The sequence below is a fragment of the Ictalurus furcatus genome, chromosome 7 (genome assembly GCF_023375685.1).
Source record: "Ictalurus furcatus strain D&B chromosome 7, Billie_1.0, whole genome shotgun sequence".
NCBI lineage: Eukaryota > Metazoa > Chordata > Actinopteri > Siluriformes > Ictaluridae > Ictalurus > Ictalurus furcatus.
In genome coordinates, this window is record NC_071261.1 from 3,778,100 (window position 1) to 3,801,468 (window position 23,369).

A 23,369-nucleotide genomic window follows, 5' to 3' on the forward strand; every position below is an offset into this window, starting at 1 on the left:
GGGAGATGATGTGAAGTTAACTAGATGGGCGGAGTGTGAGTGCTGTCTTGTCTTCTGTCACACAAACTTCTATGGGAGGTCCAGATGACTTGTAATGAATAATGAAATAAGAAAAAGAGAATATAATATTATTGTGAATGAAGCAGCTTCACACAGATATAAACCAGTCAAGTTCATTTCACCAAATACTGTAATAAATAAAACGGTTAGATCAGGGGTGCCCAATACGTCCGGTCGATCGCAAAGGAAGTGCTGGTAGATCCCCATTCAAAAAAAAAGTAGATGTTAGCGATGATGTAGAGGGCAGCCAGTCTGAGATCTCGTCTTTTCTCTCACCATGCGTGTGCGATCAAACGCGCCAGCGCTAAAGGCTATCGAGCGAAATCACTGAGTTAACTTTCCAATTTATTCCTACTGAAGAAAGGGTACAAAATGAGTGAGGTAGCGGGATCAAGCAAGAAACCGAAGACTTATCACTTCCATGCGGAATGGGAGGATGATTTTTTTCACGATGTCATATTCGAAGTGCGTTTGTCTGATCTGCCAAGCTACCATTGCTATTCCGAAAAAGGGAAATGTGGAGCGGCACTTTAGGACTGTTCATAAAAACTACGATTCTCACGACTGACTTCAAATGCTAAGGCAGCCACCGAAGCGTCGTTCCGGGTGAGTCACTCCATCATTAAACACAAGAAGTCATTCCAAGACGGAGAGATGATAAAAGAGGCATTCGTAGACGCAGCTGACTCGTTGTTTCGGGACTTTAAAAACAAAACCGAAATATTATCTTCAATCAGAGCTCTCCAGCTATCAAGAAGTACAGTTCCACGGCGCTGTGAAGTCATGGCCGAGGATTTGACACAACAGCTTTGGAAGGACATCACAGATGGCGCGTGTTTCTCACTGCAATCGGACGAGTCTACGGACGGAAGTGATACAGCCCAGTTGTGCGTTTTTATTCGGATGTTGTTTACAGACATGACTGCAAAAGAAGAGTTGTTAACGATACTGCCCATGAAAGAAGACACGCGGGGAGAGGACATTTTTCAGTCTTTTAAAGACTTCATTGACAAAACCCAGCTCCCAGTGTGCAAATTGATATCAGTCACCACGGACGGTGCGCCGGCAATGGTTGGCAGCGCAAATGGATTCATTGCCAAGTGCAGGGAAGACGATGCTTTCCCTGACTTCCTTAACTACCAGTGCATAATACACCAACAAGCCTTATGCGCAAAAAGAGATCGTGGATGTGGCAACAAAGATCGCCTGTTCTATACGTGCTAGATCACTTCAAATACGGCTGTTCGTGCGCATCTGGAGAAGGCAGACTGCGACCACTCTGAGCTCCTGCTACACACTGACGTGAGATGGCTTAGTAGGGGTAAATTCCTGCAGAGATTTCGAGAGCTCTGTCCGGAGATAAGCGAGTTTCTTTTTGCTGTTAAACATGCAGAATACACCCAACTCAATGATGATCAGTGGCTGCTGGACCCAAGTCCAGCATTTTTAACCGATCTGACCGACATGTTAAATGAGCTTAATTCGGAGCTGCAAGGAAAAGACAAAACCGTGGTCAATATGATCAGCTCAGTTAATGCCTTTAAACGGAAAATGCAACTTCTGTCCTCAAAGCTGCAGCGACATGAATCTGGGAACTTCCGAAACCTCGCGTCAGATCTGGAGACGCAGCGGAATTGCGGCTTGTGCGCAGTTGAACATTGCACGCTACACGGAGCAGATTGACAGCTGTCGGTCAGAGTTTGACAGACGCTTTCAAGACTTTGCTTTACTGGAGCCAGTCGCTACATTCATGTGCTACCCATTCAGGGACAATGTTGAGGTTGATTCACTCGCAACGAAAATTGCAACGCTGTTTCACCTGAACTCGTCTGAAGTGGAGGATGAGATTTTGAAACTACAGACTGACATTCAGTTGAAGTCCAGGGCTCATGGACAGTTTTGGAACTTCCTCACAGGGGAAAAGTACCCAAACATGAGGAAATGTGCAACCTCCTTGACTGCATTGTTTGGCTCTACTTATTTATGTGAGTCAGCCTTTTCCCACATGAAGATTATTAAGTCCAAATACCGTTCCACAATGACTGATCATCATTTGGAGGCCTGCTTGAGGCTGGCTACCAGCAGCTACTGTCCGGACTATGCAACCCTGGCTGATTCTATTCAGTGCAAGTCATCAGAGTAAGGTAATGACCAAAAATGTACTGAATTGTAGTGTGCCATAAGGGCTCGTGCAGTTATGCAAGGTACATGAACATATATTGTGTGTGTATACATATTTGAAGTCTACTCAGTATATATATGAGTAAATATATGTTTCGCATTTTTAGCGTAGGTAGATCTCTTTGACTAGTCATGTTAAAAGTAGCTCGCAAGTCAAAAAAGTGTGGGCACCCCTGGGTTAGATTATTAGACATCATACACATTTACCATGACTTCATGAGTATATAGTATATTTAATAAAAAACATAATGATAACTCTCGGTTCATATTTGAAGCTCAGTGCCTGAGTAAAGCCACATTCATTGCAGTTACAGTGCCCTCCATTAATATTGGCACCCTTGGTAAATATGAACAAAGAAGGCTGTGAACAATTGTCTTTATTTTTCAATCTTTTGATCTTTTGTTAAAAAACTAAAATCATGAAAATACTCTGCTCTCATGGATATCAAACAATTGCAAACACAGCACAGGTTTATCCAAAATATATCTGTGTTAAATATAGGTGTTCAACAATTATTGCCACCCTTATGAATTCATGTAAGAAAATGATATGTGAAGTGTATTCCCATTTATATTTTACATTTTTAGTACACCTGGGTGACTACGAACAGGAAATTGTTCAACCAAGATAAATATGAGGTAACACATAGGCCAGATTCAATTAGTCATTCATAGCAATTGGTAAGACCAAGCAACATAGCTGTGATGTGCGGCAAAAGGTTGTGGAGCTTCACAAAATGGGAAGTGTCTATAAGAAAATAGCACAAGCATTGAAAATGCCCATTTCCACCATCTGAGCAATAATTAAGAAGTTCCAGTCAACTGGAAATGTTATGAATCAACCTGGAAGAGGACGTGTGTCTATATCGTCTCAACGCACTGTGAAGATAACGGTTCGAGTGGCCAAAAAATCTCCAAGGATCACAGCTGGAGAGCTGCAGAAGTTAGTTGCGTCTTTGGAGTCAGAAAGTCTCCAAAACTACAATCCGAAGTCACCTACATCACCACGAGTTGTTTGGAAGGGTTTCAAGAAAAAAGCCTCTACTCTCATCAAAAAACAAACTCAAGTGTCTTCAGTCTGCCAGACACTACTGGAACTTCAAATGGGATCGGGTTCTATGGTCAGATGAAACCAGAATAGAGCTTTGTGGTAATAAACACCAGAGGTGGTTTTGGCACACACAGGGAGGTAGACTTATGGAAAAGTACCTCATGCCCACGGTTAAATATGGTGGTGGCTCTTTAATGTTTTGGGGCTGTTTTTCTGTCAGAGGACCTGGACATTTTGTTAGGATACATGGCATCATGGACTCTATCAAGTATCAACAGATATTAAATGAAAACCTGACTGCCCTGCCATGACCATCCCAGTCCCCTGACATGAAACCCATAGAAAACCTGTGCGGTGAACTGAAGAGGACAGTCTACTAACGTGGGCCGCAAAATTTGAAGGATCTGGAGAGATTCTGTATAGAGGAACGTCCTCAGATCCCTTGCCATGTATTCTCCAACCTCATCAGACACTATAGGAGAAAACTCAGAGCTGTTATCTTGGCTAAGGGAAGTATAGACTAAAAGCGTGCCAATAATTGTTACACACCTATATTTAAAAAATAAATATTTTGGATAAACCTGTGTTTTGTTTACAATTGTTTGATATCCATGAGAATTTTTGTGATTTTTTTTTTAACAAAATATCAAAAGGTTAAACAATAAATGCAATTTTTCACAGCCTTCTTTGCTCATATTTACCAAAGGTGCCAATATTAGTGGAGGGCACTGTATATCATGTTTTTACTTGCAGTACCTTGTAGAGCCAGTAGGTTCACACAGCATAGCCGAGCTCAGATGTACAGATGCTAATCTATGAATGTTTTCATTTAAATGGCAGCAGTGATACAGTTTAAGACTTCCTGATTCATTATGTAGTCTTATCTGAAAACTGTACACAACTGCACATTATCTCACGTCAGTCATTTCAGATCTGATTTACATTTTTTTAAAAAAACATTCATATCTAGTAATGAATGTGATTAATTGACGTTATTATACAAAGAGTTTATTTGTTCTTCAGCAGATATGCGACTTTCATTTTAAATGATTAGCAGTTAAGACATGAAACATTATTGTGGTTTGGTTTCTATTCTAGTTGAGCTGTGTGAGAAATGAGGAAATGCTGCCATTCACATTCTCAGTAAAGCCACAATTAAAACAGCCACACATGCATGTTCTCACTCTAGTTTCTGTGGTAAACACCAACAGCACTCAGTGAGCTGAGCTAAAAATAAAAGATAAACACTTTGTGTAAAGGACATTAGACGTTGGATGTTGACTAACTTCCTTTTACTTAATTCTGATAAAACAGAAATACTTTTATTAGGCCCACGTGTAGCTAGAAGTAATCTTTCTGATCACATGGTTACTCTGGACGGTCTTTCTGTTTCATCATGTGATATCATCTGATCATCTGATGCTCATGTAGATAATATTACTAGGATAGCTTTCTTTCATCTCAGAAATATTTCTAAGATAAGAAACATATCGTCACTACATGATGCGGAAATACTAGTTCATGCATTCGTCACCTCTAGATTAGATTACTGTAATGCCTTACTGTCTGGATGTTCCAGTAGGAATATAAATAAGCTCCAGTTAGTCCAGAATGCAGCTGCTAGAGTCCTAACTAGAACTAGAAGATACGACCATATCACACCAATATTATCAGTACTGCATTGGCTCCCAATAAAATCTCGCATTAACTATAAAATACTTTTAATAACCTATAAAACACTAAACGGTCTCGCGCCACAATATCTAAGCGATCTTTTGGCTTTATATGATCCGCCACGCCTACTTAGATCAAAAGATGCAGGCTATTTGACGGTACCTCGAATAGTGAAGGCTACAGCAGGGGGAAGAGCCTTCGCTTATAGAGCCCCACTGTTATGGAACAGTCTTCCAATTAGTGTTCGGGACTCAGACACAGTCTCAGTGTTTAAGTCTAGGCTTAAAACGTATTTGTTTACTCAAGCCTACCCTGACTAGATTCTATTTTACTACTTCGCAGTCATAATAATCTTTTTTCTCGCTCTCTCTTTTTGCCGAGCCCCACACGAATTTATGGCGATACTAGAGATCCAGATCCTTTCTGCCTCTGGATGGAGCGCAAATCTTCTCTAATTCCAGATTGCTGGGACTACGGCTGCTCCTAACACCATACAGACTTCATATGAATCCATAATGAACTTTTTCACACTATGTGTTGTTACCCAGATGATGATGGGTTCCCTTCTGAGTCGGGTTCCTCTCAAGGTTTCTTCCTCTTAAAACATCTTAGGGAGTTTTTCCTTGCCACCGTCGCCACTCAGTGGCTTGCTCAGTTGGGATAAATTCACACCTTTAATATCTGTATACCGTGTTGATATTTCTGTAAAGCTGCTTTGAGACAATGTCTATTGTAAAAAGCACTATACAAATAAAATTGAATTGAAATTGAATTGAAAACATAATGTTAGATGTCACTGCAGCATACATTAAAGACCTAAACATGAATTAGTGATGGGGATTAATAAATATAAAAGATCTAAACACACATTAACTATGGGGATTAATAAATATAAAAGATCTAAACACTTGTTTATGGGATTAGTACATACAGTCCCCTCTGAAACTATTGGAACAGCAAGGCCAATTCATTTGTTTCTGCTGTACACCTGTAGACCTTTGGATTTAATATCAAAAGATGGATATGAGACAAGAGTTTAGAGTTTTTATTTCTTGGTATTTACATCTTGGTGTTAAACATCATAAAACATAGAACCTTTTGTATCAGACCAAACAATTTTTAGGTGAGCAAAAGTGTAGGAACAGATAAGTTGAAGTAAACTGAAGTAAATAACACTTAATATTTGGTTGCATATCTCTTGCTTGCAATAACTTCATCAAGCCTGCAGCTCAGTGACATCACCAAATTATTAATTCCTTCTTTTGTGATGTTTTTCCAGACTTTTACCAGAGTACATATCAGACTCTTTTCACTTTTTCCATTTAATTTGTTTTCATTTAAAACTTTTTTAGATTTCAATAACATTTTATTTCTCAAGCCTATTTATTCAGTACCTGTCATCAGCATTACTCAGTACTTGTTCATCTCCAGAAAAACACCTCCTACTTTCACATGAAGCTTTATAGATTGCTATCTTATCATTTGCTCGAGCCATATCCCCCTGTAGATCTCGTCTGGTTTCCCACTGCAGTTAAGCAGGGGTGAGTTTGGCCATTACCTTCATGGAAGACTCTCTGGGGAAAACTAAGCTTGCTGCTGGAAGCAGCAAAGAGAGCATGGGGTGCTCACTCTGTGGGGTGTCAGTGTGGGTCCTAATGCACAGTCTTTGGGATGAGACATTAAACCAAGGTCCTATGGTCATTAAAAATCCCAGAACACTTATTTTTCTGTATAACCCTGGTGTCCTGGTGAAATTCCCCCACTGGCCCCCATCATGGCCCCCTAATAATCCCCATCCCTGAATTGGATACATCACTCTCCTCTCCACCAATAGCTGGCTGTTCTGGGTGTTCTGGGTGTTCTGGGTGTATTGGGTGTTCTGGTGTATCCAGGTGGATGCTACACACTGGTAGAGGTTGAGGAGGTACCCCCCCCCCCCCCCCCCCATACAATACAAAACACTTTGAGTGCCTAGAAAAGCCTTACACTGATCTAAGGAATTATTATTATTATTATTATTATTATTATTATTATTATTATTATTATTATTATTATCCAAATATAATGGATGAAAATACACACAGATTTATTGGAAAAATCTAAATCTTAGAATCCCTTTCACTGATCACATCTAGGTTGTACATTTAAGAACCCCATTTTGTGACTAGCAGAAGCCCTGCCTCCCAGCTTCATAGGAGGTTCTGACATCATGTCCAGTGAACTTTTCTGATCTTTATGGAATGCATCAAACCCAAAACCTGAAGTAAATCTGACAGAATAGAAAAGTTTCTTGATTTAGGAAAGACCTCGTTCTTTTAAAAGAGTTAGCTTGCTTATTCAATCAAACGAGATAAAAAGCTTTACAGAAAGGTCCACTGGATGTCTTGTTGAGATCAATCATGAACCTGAGTGAAGTAGCAGAGGAACTGTACAAGTTCAGGAGTTGAATAAAGTTATGTTCTGCAAATTGTTGTTATAATTTCTGGGTTCACATGAAAAGAGCACATCAGCTTTGACCAGAACGGAAGTCTTTCTCTCTTTCTCTCTGTGTGTAAGAACACAGGAAGTGTAGTGGCTTTAACACAGACCACTGATCAGTCAGTCCTTCATCAGTGTGACAGGATGGAGCTCCGTCCACTCCGTGTGATGATCTGTGAGTAAATGTTTTCTTTGTGTCTTCATTAGAGTGAGTGGCGGCTTAAAACAATATGTTCAGATGACGTCTAATGTCCTGTGTGATGAGGTTAATATGTGATTAGAACATTTTGGTAGGAGTCTCTGATATGATTGTTGGATCAGTGTACATCCATATCAGTTGTGTGAGTTAGTTCATTTGAGTTGAGCCCTTGTGAGAACTTTTTTTATTGTTTGGTTACTGAGGTTAAGGTAAGGGTTACATTTATATAGAGAATAGTATTAATTAGTTACATTAATAATGATATCAGTGGGAGCGTACAGTACAGTCCCCTCTGAAACTATTGGAACGGCAAGGCCTATTCATTTGTTTCTGCTGTACACCAAAGACATTTGGGTTTGTGATCAAAAGATGGATATGAGACAAGAGTTTAGGATTTCAGCTTTTATTTCCTAGTATCTACCAATTGGGTGGTCTGAAAGAAATGTGCTATGTTCTATGTCGTTTAACACATCTACATATAAATACCAGGAAACAGAAGCTGAAATTCTAACCTCTCTTCTCCTTTTCATCTTTTGATATCAAACCCAAATGTCTTCAGTCTACAGCAATAACAATAACGCGGCCTGCTGTTCCAATGGTGTCAGAGGGGACTAAATATTTTTTATTTTCAGCTTAGTTTATATGGATTGCTGTTAATTGGGTGTGTCCTCACTGCAGCCTGTAGTGTAATGACATTAGATTAGATATACTACGTACTGGATGTTCTAACCTTAACACTAACCCCAACCCTAACCATAGATGGATAACAGTGATGTACTGTGTCTGGCGTTGGCGCATGCGTGTTACAACATGCAGTACCTAGTGGATAAAATCCAATGTGTCATTATGCTACAGACTGCAGTGAAGACCTTTTGGTCCATTTTAGTGAATATGTGTGGAATCTAAAATCTACCATCTTCAGTATATGTGTGTTATTTTGGGTTGTAGAGTGTCTGAGGTGACATGGAGTTTTTTCTGAGCATGAATCAGATTTTGGTTTGTGATATTTTTGGTTGGCTTTTATCATGGATGAACATTTTCTGTTTCTTAGAAGGTATGAAAGGATGAGTACATGATCAGAGTGTTATGTTGTTACTTTTAAATAAATAAATAAAAGATAGTGTTGATAAGTTGTGCGTGAGCGTGTGTGTGGTGAAAACTGCGGCTCCTTCCGAAAAGACATACTGTGACAGGTCTACTGCATTAGATTCAGTACCTATTGCATTAGATTCAGTACCTACTACATTAGATTCAGTATCTACTACATTAGATTCAGTACCTATTGCATTAGATTCAGTATCTACTACATTAGATTCAGTACCTACTAAATTAGATTCAGTACCTATTGCATTAGATTCAGTACCTGTTGCATTAGATTCAGTACCTACTGCTCGGTCGTTGATACAGTACAGTGCTGATCAGTAGTAAGTGGTAAGCATGAATACAAACCAGACATACTACTCGGCACCGATTCTGACAGCTCTTCCGCGCCAGTCCCGTTGCATTATGGCAGAGGTTCTCAACCTTTTGTAACTAAAGCCCCCCCCAAGCCTTCCCTATCATGTGGCATGCCCCCCATCCCCCCCTCCATATAATAGGGGACCAGGTATAATGATGATCTATTTTATATATATATATATATATATATATATATATATATATATATATATATATATATATATGTAATCTGTTTTTGATAGATAGATAGATCAATAAATAGATAGATAATTTTTTTGCTTTTGTGTTTTTGTACTTTTTTATTACTTTTCATAACTTTCATGATTTTAAAAAATAACTTTTATGACTTTTATAAAAGTATATAACGGACAGGTATTGAACATGAATGATATGAAATGTTTCTGAACACTATAACTATTTTGAACAGAGAACTAGGCTGTAATAACATGGACTATTTTACATGGAAAACATCTTGCATTACATTCGTCTTACATTCTAAAAACATTCACAGTGGGACGAATAGGGACGAAGGGCGCGTCTCCTCATCCATGACATTGTTAAATCTCCGTCTCTCACCCAGATAGCAAAATTTGTCTGGCCACTTGTGGGCCACATACTTGCTTTAGTTCTAGCCCAGTATACGCCTGGGTCCCCAGGCCAAAACTGGCCCACACACTGCAAACCGACACACACAATTTCCTCCAGCCCAGATCCGGCCCACACACTGCAAACTGACACGCACAATTTCCTCCAGCCCAGATCCGGCCCACACACTGCAAACCGACATACACAATTTCCTCAGGCCCAGATCCGGCCCACACACTGTAAAGTGAATTATATTGTTTTATTTGGCCCGGGTCTGCCCCAGACACTGTAAGACAGATCTGGCTGAGAGTCGGCTTGGTCCCCGGGCCAGAAACTGCTAAATGTACTTCATTTTAGTAGGGAAACTAAAATTCAACCATTGGATGATTTACCTGGATGATCCACGAGTGTGTTTATGTTTTGTGAGAGTTGTTCGCAAGTCCCTTGTTTCTCCTGAGCAGTTAAACTGCCCCCGTTCTTCAGAAAAATCCTCCAGGTCCTGCACATTCTTTGCTTTTCCAGCATCTTCTGTATATTTTAGCCCTTTCCAACACAGGCTATATGATGTTCAGATCTGACTTTTCACACTGAGGGCGACTGAGGGACTCGTACACAACTATTACATAAGGTGCAAAACATTCACTGATGCTCGAGAAGGTGACACGATACATTAAGATTCAGTGGGGTGTAAACTTTTGAACAGGGTGATCAGTTTAAATTGTTTATTTATTTAAAGATCTTATTTTTTCCATTTAGTACTGCCCTTCAGACGCTAAATAAGATACTTGCATGTTTCCCAGAAGACAAAATAACAATTTACACTGATCATCCTAAACTGTGTGTGTTCATTAACCTGTGTGTGTTCATTAGCCTGTGTGTGTTCATTAACCTGTGTGTGTTCATTAACCTGTGTGTGTTCATTAACCAGTGTGTGTTCATTAACCTGTGTGTGTTCATTAACCTGTGTGTGTTCATTAGCCTGTGTGTGTTCATTAACCTGTGTGTGTTCATTAACCTGTGTGTGTTCATTAGCCTGTGTGTGTTCATTAACCTGTGTGTGTTCATTAAACTGTGTGTGTTCATTAAACTGTGTGTGTTCATTAACCTGTGTGTGTTCATTAGCCTGTGTGTGTTCATTAACCTGTGTGTGTTCATTAAACTGTGTGTGTTCATTAGCCTGTATGTGCTACTGAGATCGGGTTTTTCCTCATATATGACACATCGTTCTGCAGGCTGTATGTATTACACCACAGCTTTAGTGCACAGGAGCGCCTTTCTCATGTGAGACACAGAGAAGGAAGTGTGTAATCCAGCTTCAGATTAGCAGATGTGGATCAGATTAAACATGAGACAGTAATGAGCAGCATAGTGACCTGAGTGAAAATAGCTTTTTCTAAACACCATTCATTATTGAAACAGGTCGATATATTGCATTTCTTATAGCTGAAGTGAAACTAAATACAGATTTTTTTGCAGTATATGACATTGTTCTCATTTGTCTTCTTAAAGAAAAGAAACAAGTCAGCGTTACATCATATTCTCTGTTCCTCTTCCCTTTTTAGTGCTTATTTCACTTATCCAAGTCGGACAAGCTCAAGGTGATTTATACATATTTTATTGCCCATGTTGTGTACATGTTGGATTTGTATTAAGGTGGAGAAGATTGTTTGTACATTGTCATGCAGAATTTAAGTTGTTTACATTGACAGTGTGTGTTTGCTTTTTGACTTTTCCAGCAGTGTTTAAACCAGTTCTGTCTGTGGAGCCGAATTTACCTCAAATATTCAGAGGAGAGACGGTTACACTCACATGTAGGATTTCAGGAGGAAGTGGACCGTACCACTGGAACAAAGATGGTGTTAATGTTCACAGATCTGCTGAAAATTACTACACTATAAAAGTAGACCAGAGTCACAAATACAGATGTTACGGGTCTATTGATGGATGGTTCACGACAGGTAGTAATGAAGTGACTCTCTCAGTGAGAGGTACATGTCTGATCTTACACTCCTGTAACATGCACTGATACACATAATCATTACAAAACACACTGATTAAATATCAGATGGTCAGAGAAGGGTGTGTTTGACTGATTTGATGTATTTCTTGTAACTGTACAGAGAGACCAAAAGCCGTTCTGACTCTGCAGCCTGATGGACAGATATTCAGTGGACAGGAAGTCACTTTCACATGTGAAATACGAGGACATGCAGACACTGAGTGGATGTACAACTGGAATAAAGATGGTGTCCAAATATCCTCCTACACTGAGAGCAGTAAATATTCATTCACTCCTGTAGAGTCTCTCAGCGCTAAATACACCTGCAGCGGACGGAGAAGAAGCGACTCTCAGACCTCAGAGACCAGCAACACTGTTACACTCACTGTGTCAGGTGTGTGTGTGTGTGTGTGTGTGTGTGTGTGTGTTAATCTCTTCCTCACACCAATATTTATTAACTTCAGCATCACATCACTACATGCAGTGTGGATTAAAGTCACAAGATTTATTTAAAATGTCACAGATCCGAAAAAAAAACAACGTTTATTTACTTATCCTGTGTCTAGTAATGATTAATGGTGTAGTTGTACATTCACTGCGTCCAACATTCATAATAGTGAACACACATTGATGAAGATGAATTCATTACAACTTCAGTGTGTTTGTTCAGTTATGAAAAATTTATTCAATTAATTCCATGTACAGTATATATAGAGTATAATGATATTATAAGACCATGTTGTCATGTAATAAAGTCGCACAACTGTAACTGTTTAACAAATGCTGAATATAAATGCATTATTAGACACAAATCATCTGTTTAAGATGATAAAACCCTTGTTTATGTTGTAAAGATGAAAACTTTAATATCATCATTTCATATCAACAGAAAAACCCAAACCGACTGTGAGAGTGAATCCTCAGAGCTCCGTCTACACTGGAGACAGAGTTACTCTGAACTGTAATCTGCTGTCTAATGGATGGACTTTTCTCTGGTACAAAGATCAGCGACCTCTAATCCAAGTAGCTGAAGACACCAACACACTCCATGATACAGTCTCTAATGCAGGAGAAACAGTGTATCAGTGTAAAGCACGCAGAGGAAACTACGACTCAGAGCTCAGTGATCCAGTTACAGTTACAGTTAGAGGTACGTCATGCTTTCTACTCTCTCACTGCATGTTTTAAGTTATTTCTTATTATATTTGAGATATTTATAAAGCCTGTCATTCATGAACAGTAGAGCAAAAGTTAAAGTACCGCTGAGTGTGTGTTCATCAGGAAGAGAATCTCTGTTATAAGAGATACAGACTATCAGATATCAGTGTTATGTAGGGATAATAAATCTCATGGTAGTAGAAAGATGGAAATTATAATTACACAGCACTCATGTTAATCAGACTCATGATGGTGTTTATAACTGTAACTGAAACACAGACATTAGTGCTGAAACACTCACTACAGAATATTAAATTATGATCAATATAGAAAGAATGTACAGTGTGTGTCTGATTCCAGAGGCCTTAAAGCTACACTGTAAATAAATCACCTGCTTCGTCTCTATAAGTGCTGACTAATCACTTTGGAAATCATACATAAGCGACCTGGAGCCAGATCACATCAGGATCTCGAGTAATTGTAGGATTTTTTTTCTTTTGCTCCACTCTGCTTCCTTACCAATGACCAGAACATGGAATTATACAGAATAAAATGTGATGTCATGAATCACCTTTCATTTTATTAAACAAATCTGAATAATACTTTACTATAAATACATCTATCACAATACCAAATGATTAGAATCAGGATCTGTTGAAGACGCTGGACTTTTTGTTGCATGTGGTTATAACTTGTCCAAAACCTTTACATGTGTAATGTTACATTCTTTTCCAAAATCTTCTAAACTCTCTACACTCATGAAAATCAATCAATCAAAAGTATACTAATTATTTCAGGAAATATTTTATTATCTTTGTACAGCGCTCCCAAAACCTGTGGTGTCCATAAATCCTGATGTACAGGTGTACAGAGGAGAGACTGTCACTCTCAGATGTGACCTACAGGATGAAGAGGACTCTGACTGGATCTATGGATGGAATAAAGATGGTTCTGGTGTCAGTAGTGAACAGGAGTACAGAATCAGTAGCGCTGAAACATCTCATGCAGGTAAATACACCTGTAGAGGAGGAGAGAGAGGAGGCTCACACTCCTCACACACCAGTGATGCTGTTACACTGACTGTATCAGGTGAGTGTGATCATCTCCTCAGTACTCATTAACCTCAGGTTCACCTCAGCACTCAGTACTTGTGTAGATTAGAGCTGCACAATATGCATACAAAGTGTGATATGCAGTAAAGATGTTGGACTTTGAGATGATGATGTGAAATGCAGTCGATGAAGACTAAAGATGTGATTTTTATTTATTTGCTGACTCAATGTGCTGCAAAATGCTGAACATGAAAATGTCCCAGGTTTATCCAATAATAAATAACATTAATGGCAAAATATCTCTTCTTTTATTATTACTGCATTAAGTGTAAAATGAAATAATAAAATGCATTCTGCTGGTTCAAACATTTTATATTGAAGGATGTTTTAAATAACAGTCAAACATAATGCAGTACATTTTGTCTGTACACTTTTTCTTGACTAAGAGAACAATGTACTCCACATTAAATCTACTCTCACAAAAACTAAATTACTTTCATAAATACCACAAAATATTTTGATAGATATTCATGAATAATTTCACTATGACAGGAGTCTTTACAGTGTATCAGTAATAGTGTGTTTGTCTGTAGTAGTGATTAGTGAGTTAAACACTCTGACAGCAGAACATGAACAGTTAACATCCTGAACTGCGTGTTTCATCTCCAACTGCAGAAAAACCTAAACCTGAACTCACACCAAGTCGTGAAGGAGCTGTACTGAAAGGAAAATCCATGACTCTGTCCTGTACACTGAAGCTGCAGTCTGCTGGATGGAAGTTTTACTGGATCAAACCCACACAGAGCACTGAGACTGAGACTGAAACAGACTACTACAACATCAGCTCCGTTAGAGTCTCTGATGGAGGTCAGTACAGGTGCAGAGCTGGAAGACGAAACCCAGTCTACTACACACACTACAGTGATGCACTCTGGGTAAATGTTATTGGTGAGTAAAAACAGGTTGCAAAAGACTGCATCATCACTAATCACTTAAATATACAGCAGTTGTAGTATTAGAACTGTATATTATTGAAGTGTGTTTGTATTTGGGTTAATAATAAAACAAAAATAAAATAATAAAATTAATAATAAAATTATGTTTCTGCAGAGAATCCTAAAGCTGTGGTGACCATAAAGCCTGATAAACATGTGTTCAGAGGAGAGACTGTGACTCTCAGATGTGAAATACAGGGAGGAGGAAACACTGAGTGGACATACGACTGGTATAAGAAAGATAACACACTCTACCCATACCGCACAACACAGGAGTTCAGCTTCAGCTCAGTTAGAAATGATGACAGTGGTGAATACACCTGCAGAGGGTGGAGAAGCAGTGACTCTCAGAGCTCAGAGATCAGTGATGCTGTTACACTCACTGTATCAGGTGAGTGTGTGAGTTTGTTTTATCTTGTCATTAATTATATATAACGAGATTACCACTCTGTATAATTTTATTTATTTATTTTTACATTTGTTGTCCATCAGATGCAGCAGAGGCAGTAGTGAGTGTGTCTCCACTGCGCTGGCTGACTGAAGGAGACTCAGTGACTCTAAGCTGTGAGTTTAAACACTCCTCTACAGGCTGGACATTCAGCTGGTACACAGAGGTTCCCTCCAGAGACAGTCAGGGTTCCCTCAGGTACAGTACAGCGCTCCTCTCAGACAGCAGCAGAGGATCTGGAGGCTCCTACACTCTCCGTCCTGTTACTGTGAAGCACACAGGAGTTTATATGTGCAGAGCAGAGAGAGGAGAACCAGTCTTTCACACACGGGACAGTAACCTACAGCCACTGTGGATCACTGGTGAGGAAATAAATCAACAATAGAGTTGAGTTGTAGTGTAGCAAATGTACATTTATTAATATTAAGTGTTGTATCTGTGCTAATGTGTTGTGTAATAACTGTTTATTTAAACTCCTTAGTGAGGAATGTGTAAAGCAGCTGAATAAGCACCTGATAGTAGATTTTTATTCGGATATCATTGTCTAATCAGAGCAAGTATTAGTCCTGTGGTAATTTTAATGTTACACATGTTTACTAAACTGTACAGTGAAATTAACATCATAATAAAATCTAAATACATGTTAATTTTCAGAATAAGATCTGAATTATAATGTGTGTGTTTCAGGTGAATCTCCTCCAGTGTCTCTGATCATCAATCCCAGCAGAACTCAACACTTTACTGCTGACTCTCTCTCACTGAGCTGTGAGGACCAGAGTGACTCTACTGGATGGACAGTGAGAGGATACACACACAGTGAGACAGTGTCTGATTGTTCATCAGGTTCAGGATCTACATGTAACATCAGCTTCCTCTCTACATCACACACTGGAGTTTACTGGTGTCAGTCTGAATCTGGAGGACGCAGTAATCCTGTCAACATCACAGTGCACCGTGAGTCTTCAATGTTCTCACCAGTAATAGATGTACAATATACGGGAATAAACATAACACTTTTATAATCTACTGAATTGTTGAAAATAAATTATAATATTGTTATAAAGAAACTGAGTGCAGTGTGTAGGGTGACACAGATTTGATGTTTTTATTCAGTCGATTCTAACAAAAGACCAACAGATAGCGCTGTGTTCAGGGCTGCAGAGATCTGAGACACAGAGGTTTATACACACATCTGCACACAAAGATCAGACTCAGAGAATAAAAAAGAGGGAAAAAGAATACAGAGAGATGAGACTTTTTGGATGTTGTTGGCTCAAATTTAGCCTATTACCCAAAAACACTTAAAATTCAACATAGAAGCCAATGCTCACATCTACCTCTGAGCCCAGTTGGAGATAGAAAAAATACACCAGCCGTGAGTGAGAAGAAGCAAGGGTCCAGCTTTATTGTTCCATTCCACCACACGAGATCCACACCGATGAGAATTCTCAGAAGTGATCCCCATACCCTGAGCTTAAGCTCCAGTATTTATACTGTACTTACACAGTAAATAACCCATATGTTTCAAGAAGACTATGATCTCACTACCAATAGGGTTAAAAAAGAGCTCATCTACCTTACTCTTATGTTCCAGAAAAGGGCTATTCCACTTACACATAGAATCAAAACCAGGGGTTTCAATTTACACATAAAATCAGAATCCAGGGATTTCTAATAACCCAGAAAGTCAAAACCAGAGAGTTTCAGTTACCCAGAGAACAAAAACCAGAGATTTTCAGTTACCCAGAGAATCAAAACCAGAGAATTTCAGTTACCCAGAGAATCGAAACCAGTGAATTTGAATTACCCGTAAAATAGAAAGTGGACAAGACTAAACAATCTAGAGTGACCTTGGTCTTACTGTTATCTCGCGGGGGGGGGGGGGGGGGGGGGGCAGCTTGACTCAGCCACCCTTATAAATGGCTCCTCATGGTTCTTTCTTAAAATTAAGGCCTTCCTTGCGAGACAAGAACCTTCACCATTTGAGTCCTGAGTAAGTTACATTTCTCTGTATTTCTAGTTTATAATTTATTTTCATATTTGCTCTATATTTCATATTTTATATATATTTATACTACTTGAAAAGCGGTTTACTGTACTTCCAACTTCTTAATATCATTACAGTTCTACTGTCCTGCATATCCTACTATTCTGTTTTTTTATAGAGAGTTTCTCTATTACTATAAGATATTATTAAAGTTATTCATGTGTGTGTATGAGAAAGAGAGAGTGTGTGTGTATGTTGTGTCTACTTGCCCGCCCTTGACTGTACGAGCGTGTGTGTGTGTGTGTGTGTGTGTGTATATATTAGCACTCCTCAGCTCAGCTCGTATACCTCTTTTTGACTTTTTTGACTACTACTGCTCTTAAAGATCTTCAAAGTGTAATTCCAATTTGTCAATGTCCGCCTAATCCCGCTTCTATGTGTCTAGGTGCCCGTCGTCAGTCCTTCCTCTCCCCTTTGCTGGATGCTAGGTCTCCCTTATGTTTATTTTATGACATTTTTTATCCACAACATTTCCCCCCTCTGAGGCTATAAAGCCTCATACACCACCTTAATTAAGCGGGTATCTGTGGAGGAACTGGTTCTGCCGCACCCCATGGCCGTCCCCCGCTAGCTGTCGGAGGATTACTCTAACGAAGCCATAATCCCTGCGCCCGTCCCCGTACTCAAATGGGTCCCTTACATTAACCACTTCTACGCAACACTGATCGAATAGGAGCTGAGGAGGTTTTGTAGACCTGGTGGAAGACGTGCTAGCGCCTGCACCCCGGGGTCTCATAGTAGATTGGCAGCTGGAGAATGGGCCTACGTCCACTTTGCGCCGGACATGTGTAGATGTACCTAGCCATAACTCTTAACCCTTAACTTACTTCTCCTTTCAACTATATATATATATATATATATATATATATATATATATATATATATATATATATCGAATCTAACTACCTTGATTATACGTTTGTTTGCCTACATCGATTATAAGTGTGATTAACTGAGTTCCCCTAATCATTTATTACTACTACTACTGCCGTACGTATGAGTGGCCACTACAGTAACTAACTACTTGATTGGATCTACACGTCCCTATCTTTCTCAACTAGGCCTGTCAGCCCACAGTTTTGTATTTGTCGGGACCTGCAGAGTCTTGCTTCCCCCCAAGAAACAAACCCCAATCCTGCGCAGTCAGGGGTGGGTGAAAAAACCTCCTATGAGGAAAAATTCCCACCCTGCCAGCACTGTGTGCTCGACAGCACCATTATACTTTTCTCATGCCTGAGTGCATCATATCACAAACATTTTATAACATTTTATAATAATACAACTTGTATTGTAAATATAACCTTTATCACTAACATAAAGAACAAGGTAGACAGAGTTGAGCAAGACACACACACACACACACACACAAAGCAGGCAAGAGAGAGAGAGAAGAGGCATAAATACATTAGACTTACATAAATAAAACTATTATCCCCATATAGAAGTTAGGCTGCAGAGGGTAAACCTAAAAAAGCTCCTCTCAATGTTTTAACAATAAGAATATAAACAGAAATAAGAAATAAGAATAACTCATGAAGACTAGTTTAGTTTCAGGATGTTAAGAATTACAGTGAAAGCTGCTTTCACATCTGAATGTTACTGATAAAACTGGCATTTAAGCACATTTTCTCTTTCACACATGAAGACTCTGAGCGCTGCACTGTGTACACTCTCTCTGATATCTACCACTGACTTACTGTAGCTCTCTGTGTTAAAATCATTACTGTATTTTACACACTTTCTGATTTCAGTGTCTTCTTTCTCTTTCCTACAGATGGTCATGTGATCCTGGACAGTCCTGTCCATCCTGTGACTGAGGGACATCCTCTGACTTTACATTGTTTATCTCGCAACTCAAATACCTCAGCTTCTGGTGTTGATTTCTATAAAGATGGTTCAGTCCTGCAGAACAAGACTACAGGAGAGATGACCATCAGTACTGTCTCAAAGTCAGATGAAGGTTTCTACCACTGTAAACACCCAGAGAGAGAAGAGTCACCCAAAAGCTGGGTTTCAGTCAGAGGTGAGAAACCTTGAGAGAATTTCTTTTTATTTGATTCTCTTTTTATTAACAAAGTTCATATGCACAGTGTTTTCAGTCAGCTTTCAAAGTATTTGATTCCCTTTGTAACAATAACATTTAATGCTATTAATGTCTGAATCTGGAGGACGCAGTAATCCTGTCAACATCACAGTGCACCGTGAGTCTTCAATGTTCTCATCAGTAATAGATGTACAATATACAGGAATAAAGATAACACTTTTATAATCTACTGAATTGGTGAAAATAAATTATAATATTGTTATAAAGAAACTGAGTGCAGTGTCTAGGGTGACACAGATTTGATGTTTTTATTCAGTCGATTCTAACAAAAGACCAACAGATAGCGCTGTGTTCAGGGCTGCAGAGATCTGAGACACAGAGGTTTATACACACATCTGCACACAAAGATCAGACTCAGAATAAAAAAGAGGGAAAAAGAATACAGAAAGATGAGACTTTTTGGATGTCAGTATCACCTTTATCACTAGCATAAAAGCAAATATAACTGCCCTAATGTTCAATTAAATGTATGTGGTTAAAGAAACATTAAGTTACAGACAACTTTTCAGACTCATATCTTCACATGAAACTTAAATGTATGATCTGTAAATGTATGCTTTATATATGATTAATTATAATTTATTATGATGATGATTATATAATTATTTTATTATCTTATGTATTTTTCCCTCCAGTTCTATCAGATGGAAAAGCTCCACTGTCAGTACTGAAGCTCCTCAGCAGTGCAGTAGCGGCCTCTCCGTATGTGCTGGTGACCATCATTCTGGCAATGAAATGTTACAGAGCTCGAAGTAAGACCTCACATTGTTCTTCATTAGCCATAAAATTAAACCCTAACATTTAATAAGAGGCTAATTTGAAGTGTTCATGAGTGTTTATTTTACAGCTGACCCTGATGAGGACAACAGACCGTACAGAGTGATAGAAGCTGAAGCGTCTGTCTGAGACTCAGGTGTTTACATTATTTTTTATCATCTAGCGTTTATATAACAGCAGCTCCCCGTGCAACAGAGAACACTGCATTTAGCCCATGGAGCTGTAACGTGATGAACGAACGACTCTGACCCGAAGACTCGAGAGCTGAAATAATCATTTCTGTTTCCGGGGAACAGACGTGAGAAATGCGACGTGACAAAAGAAAGAACGACTCGGATCGGGAGGTGAGGTGAACTAACAGACTGTATAGGCTGAAGACCTAATGCTAAGCTATTAATTAATCATTTCTGTTTCTCATAATTTGGCCTTGGCTGCAATAGCCTATATTTTATCTTTTATTCCAAATGTGATCAACGTTTGCGTAAGTACTAGATGTGTTGGTGAATTTAACATGTAACATTTTAATTATATTCTGCTGAAATGAAAGAAATGACTTGAAAAAAGATTTGTTCATTTTGCTGAACGAGATTCAAAGATCCGAGTCAGTAAAATGGTCCGAACTTCCCATCACTACTGCTCACTGCAGAGCCAAATAGATGTAGCTGGACGTCTAGCTCCACCTCTCTTGATCTAGTCTAGTAATCTATGGGTCTAGTCTAGTTTCACCTCTATGGATGTAGTCTAGTTCCACCTCTATGGCTCATTTCGACACCTACTGGCTGTTAACGTCAATGCAAGCCCTTCATTAGATCAAACTTACCTAAAGGGGAAAAAATGTTGATTGTTAATGCACGAAGGTTAGGTCAAAGTAACCATGAGACTTGCATGGAACTGGAGATGCTGGCATAGCTAATATTGCCTTATCTTTCTTTAACATTTTTCATGATTTCATGATTTTTCTGCACTGTTTCTGTGACAAACTGCATGACTAGACTACCTTCTTTTTTCCCCACTGTATTAAGGCTATGTAAGCTATTTGTGAATTTTCTCAGTCATATGTGATTCATTAATGTAATAAAGTATGCTCCTAATATGCTGTTTGCTTTTAAACATGGGAACTGAGTTACCCTTGCAGGTGTGATAAAAAATAAATAAATAAAATGATCACCTATCTGCTTGTCTTATCTCTTTTGTTGCTTTTAAATGTACACTTAGGGTCTCCACCTCATGAAAGAAAAATGAATGCATGTACAACGAGAGTATCATTGTGAATATAATTTAGATGGAAATATGTGAATATAATTTTGGATGGACTCAGTCCACATGTGATTGTCTTCATCAAATGGTAATAAGCAACTTGTCTTGTAGTCTGAACCCAGCCACGTGTCACACTAAAGAACAAAACAAGAGTACACATGTGGTCTGAGACTGGTAGCAAGGCAACCAACTCCATGAACATTTGGTAGTAGACTGGGAGTGTTACTTAATTAACAATTTATTAGTCACATACTCCACTGCCCTCAAGTGTTGCTGAATTTATTTTATTTCTATTCACCTTCATTAACAAAATGTACATCTAACATAAAAATCAGTCTTCACTCTAGGAAAAAAATATATAATAAGATAAAAGATACAAAATAAAATTTTAGTATATTAGGTTTCAAGAACACATTTTGTTTTCCCACAAAACTTTAATGGGTTAAAAAAAAAACAACAACAACATTTTACAAAACCTAAAACTACACATAAAAACAATATTTTCACAGATCTACCCCACTAATTAGCTTGTTAGCAGTGAGGGTTGTGCAGGGAAGATACATGAATATTTCTTTTATCGTATATTTTCTGCATGAAAAACTCCATATCCTCTAATCTCTCGAAGGTGAAAAGGAAGGGAGCCCGGATTTTCTCTTCGTCCATTTCACTTTCATAAAAAATAGTGTTGATAAACAGGTCCTGCATTGTGATGGCCAACAAGGCATCATCCTCGTTCATCCTCATGATCTGTGGTAAGTGAACTTTCCCAGCAAAGTGGGGTCTGTTCTCCTCCACCCACTCACAGGCAAGCAGAGTCTGTTTCATCATCGCCGAGTCCTTTGTACAAAAAGATAAGACATTTCAATAAACATGTAATTAGTCAAGTGCTGCTCAAACACTTTTATGAAACAAGAAAGGTAATTACATAAACAAACAATAGTCAAACAATACATAAACATTCCCTGTATATACATGGATTCTCTGTGTTGGGGTGACCTCCATGAGGTCTGGCACAGATGGGGTGATCTCCATGACATCTGGCACAGATGGGGTGACCTCCATAAGGTCTGGCACAGATGAGGTGACCTCCATGAGGTCTGACACAGATGGGGTGACCTCCATGATGTTTAGCTCCAGTAAGATTGTTTGTTTGGTGACTGACTGTTGGACTTGACTTTGAAGAAAAAGTGACAAAACAGTAAAAAAAATTTCCAGTGTGCATTATTTTTTATTTATTACAAATGACCTGCATACTGGGAATGCACATAATGGACAGCTTCATCCAAACTATAGTTATGAGTATCATAACTTGCCAGAGGAAATGCCTGTAGTGACTGATGGCACCACCACCTCCTGTTTATAGGTATGTCAGACTGATAAACGATGACAATTGAAAATCTTAATCATAAAATTTTAGTTGTGTTTACGGTCCTTTTTGCTGAAAAAAATAACCATAAATTGATAAAAACTCACAGCTGAAAAATCAAAGGGCTTTGCAATGGTCACATACAGGGCATACTGAAATACAAAATCAAAACTCTGATGTTATATTAACAAATGCAGTGTTTAGCACACACAGAGGCAATGGTATAGCAATTATATGACCACTTACCATCAACATGAATATCCCACAGTCCATCCCTCCAAGCTGAAGTGGTGTCCCTGTTAATTAAGAGTGGAATAAGACCAGATACTGTACATACAGTCTATAGTGTACTGTGAATGTAGTATATGATGACACTCCACTGCTGATAATAATGGTTTACATGCAAAGAAGTTAAAAGCTGTACCTCACAGTCTTTCAGTAAGGGCATAGTCCAATGGCCAGGTGAAATTTGATTTGCCA

The 23,369-nt window shown here is 38.8% G+C and overlaps 1 protein-coding gene and 1 pseudogene across 1 annotated transcript; both read left to right on the forward strand.

Moving 5' to 3' along the window:
- The first annotated feature begins 1,642 nt into the window (after nt 1–1,642).
- Nucleotides 1,643–14,004, forward strand: LOC128610640 (B-cell receptor CD22-like; annotated as a pseudogene).
- Nucleotides 14,005–14,606: 602 nt separating this feature from the next.
- LOC128609484 (Fc receptor-like protein 5) lies at nt 14,607–21,481 on the forward strand. Its single transcript, XM_053627957.1, has 7 exons — nt 14,607–14,843; nt 15,006–15,281; nt 15,383–15,700; nt 16,026–16,292; nt 19,160–19,408; nt 20,134–20,241; nt 20,337–21,481. The coding sequence occupies exons 1-7, from the start codon at nt 14,630–14,632 to the stop codon at nt 20,393–20,395; spliced, it is 1,491 nt and encodes a 496-aa protein (XP_053483932.1). The 5' UTR covers nt 14,607–14,629; the 3' UTR covers nt 20,396–21,481.
- The last annotated feature ends 1,888 nt before the right edge of the window (nt 21,482–23,369 follow it).

Bases quoted from the DNA above. Each gene is read 5' to 3' on its own strand.
- LOC128609484 (XM_053627957.1), top strand. From the start codon at position 14,630: ATGACTCTGTCCTGTACACTGAAGCTGCAGTCTGCTGGATGGAAGTTT. The intron at 14,844-15,005 runs GTGAGTAAAAAC...ATGTTTCTGCAG, and splicing joins ACTCTGGGTAAATGTTATTG to AGAATCCTAAAGCTGTGGTG. The intron at 19,409-20,133 runs GTGAGAAACCTT...CAGTTCTATCAG, and splicing joins AAGCTGGGTTTCAGTCAGAG to ATGGAAAAGCTCCACTGTCA.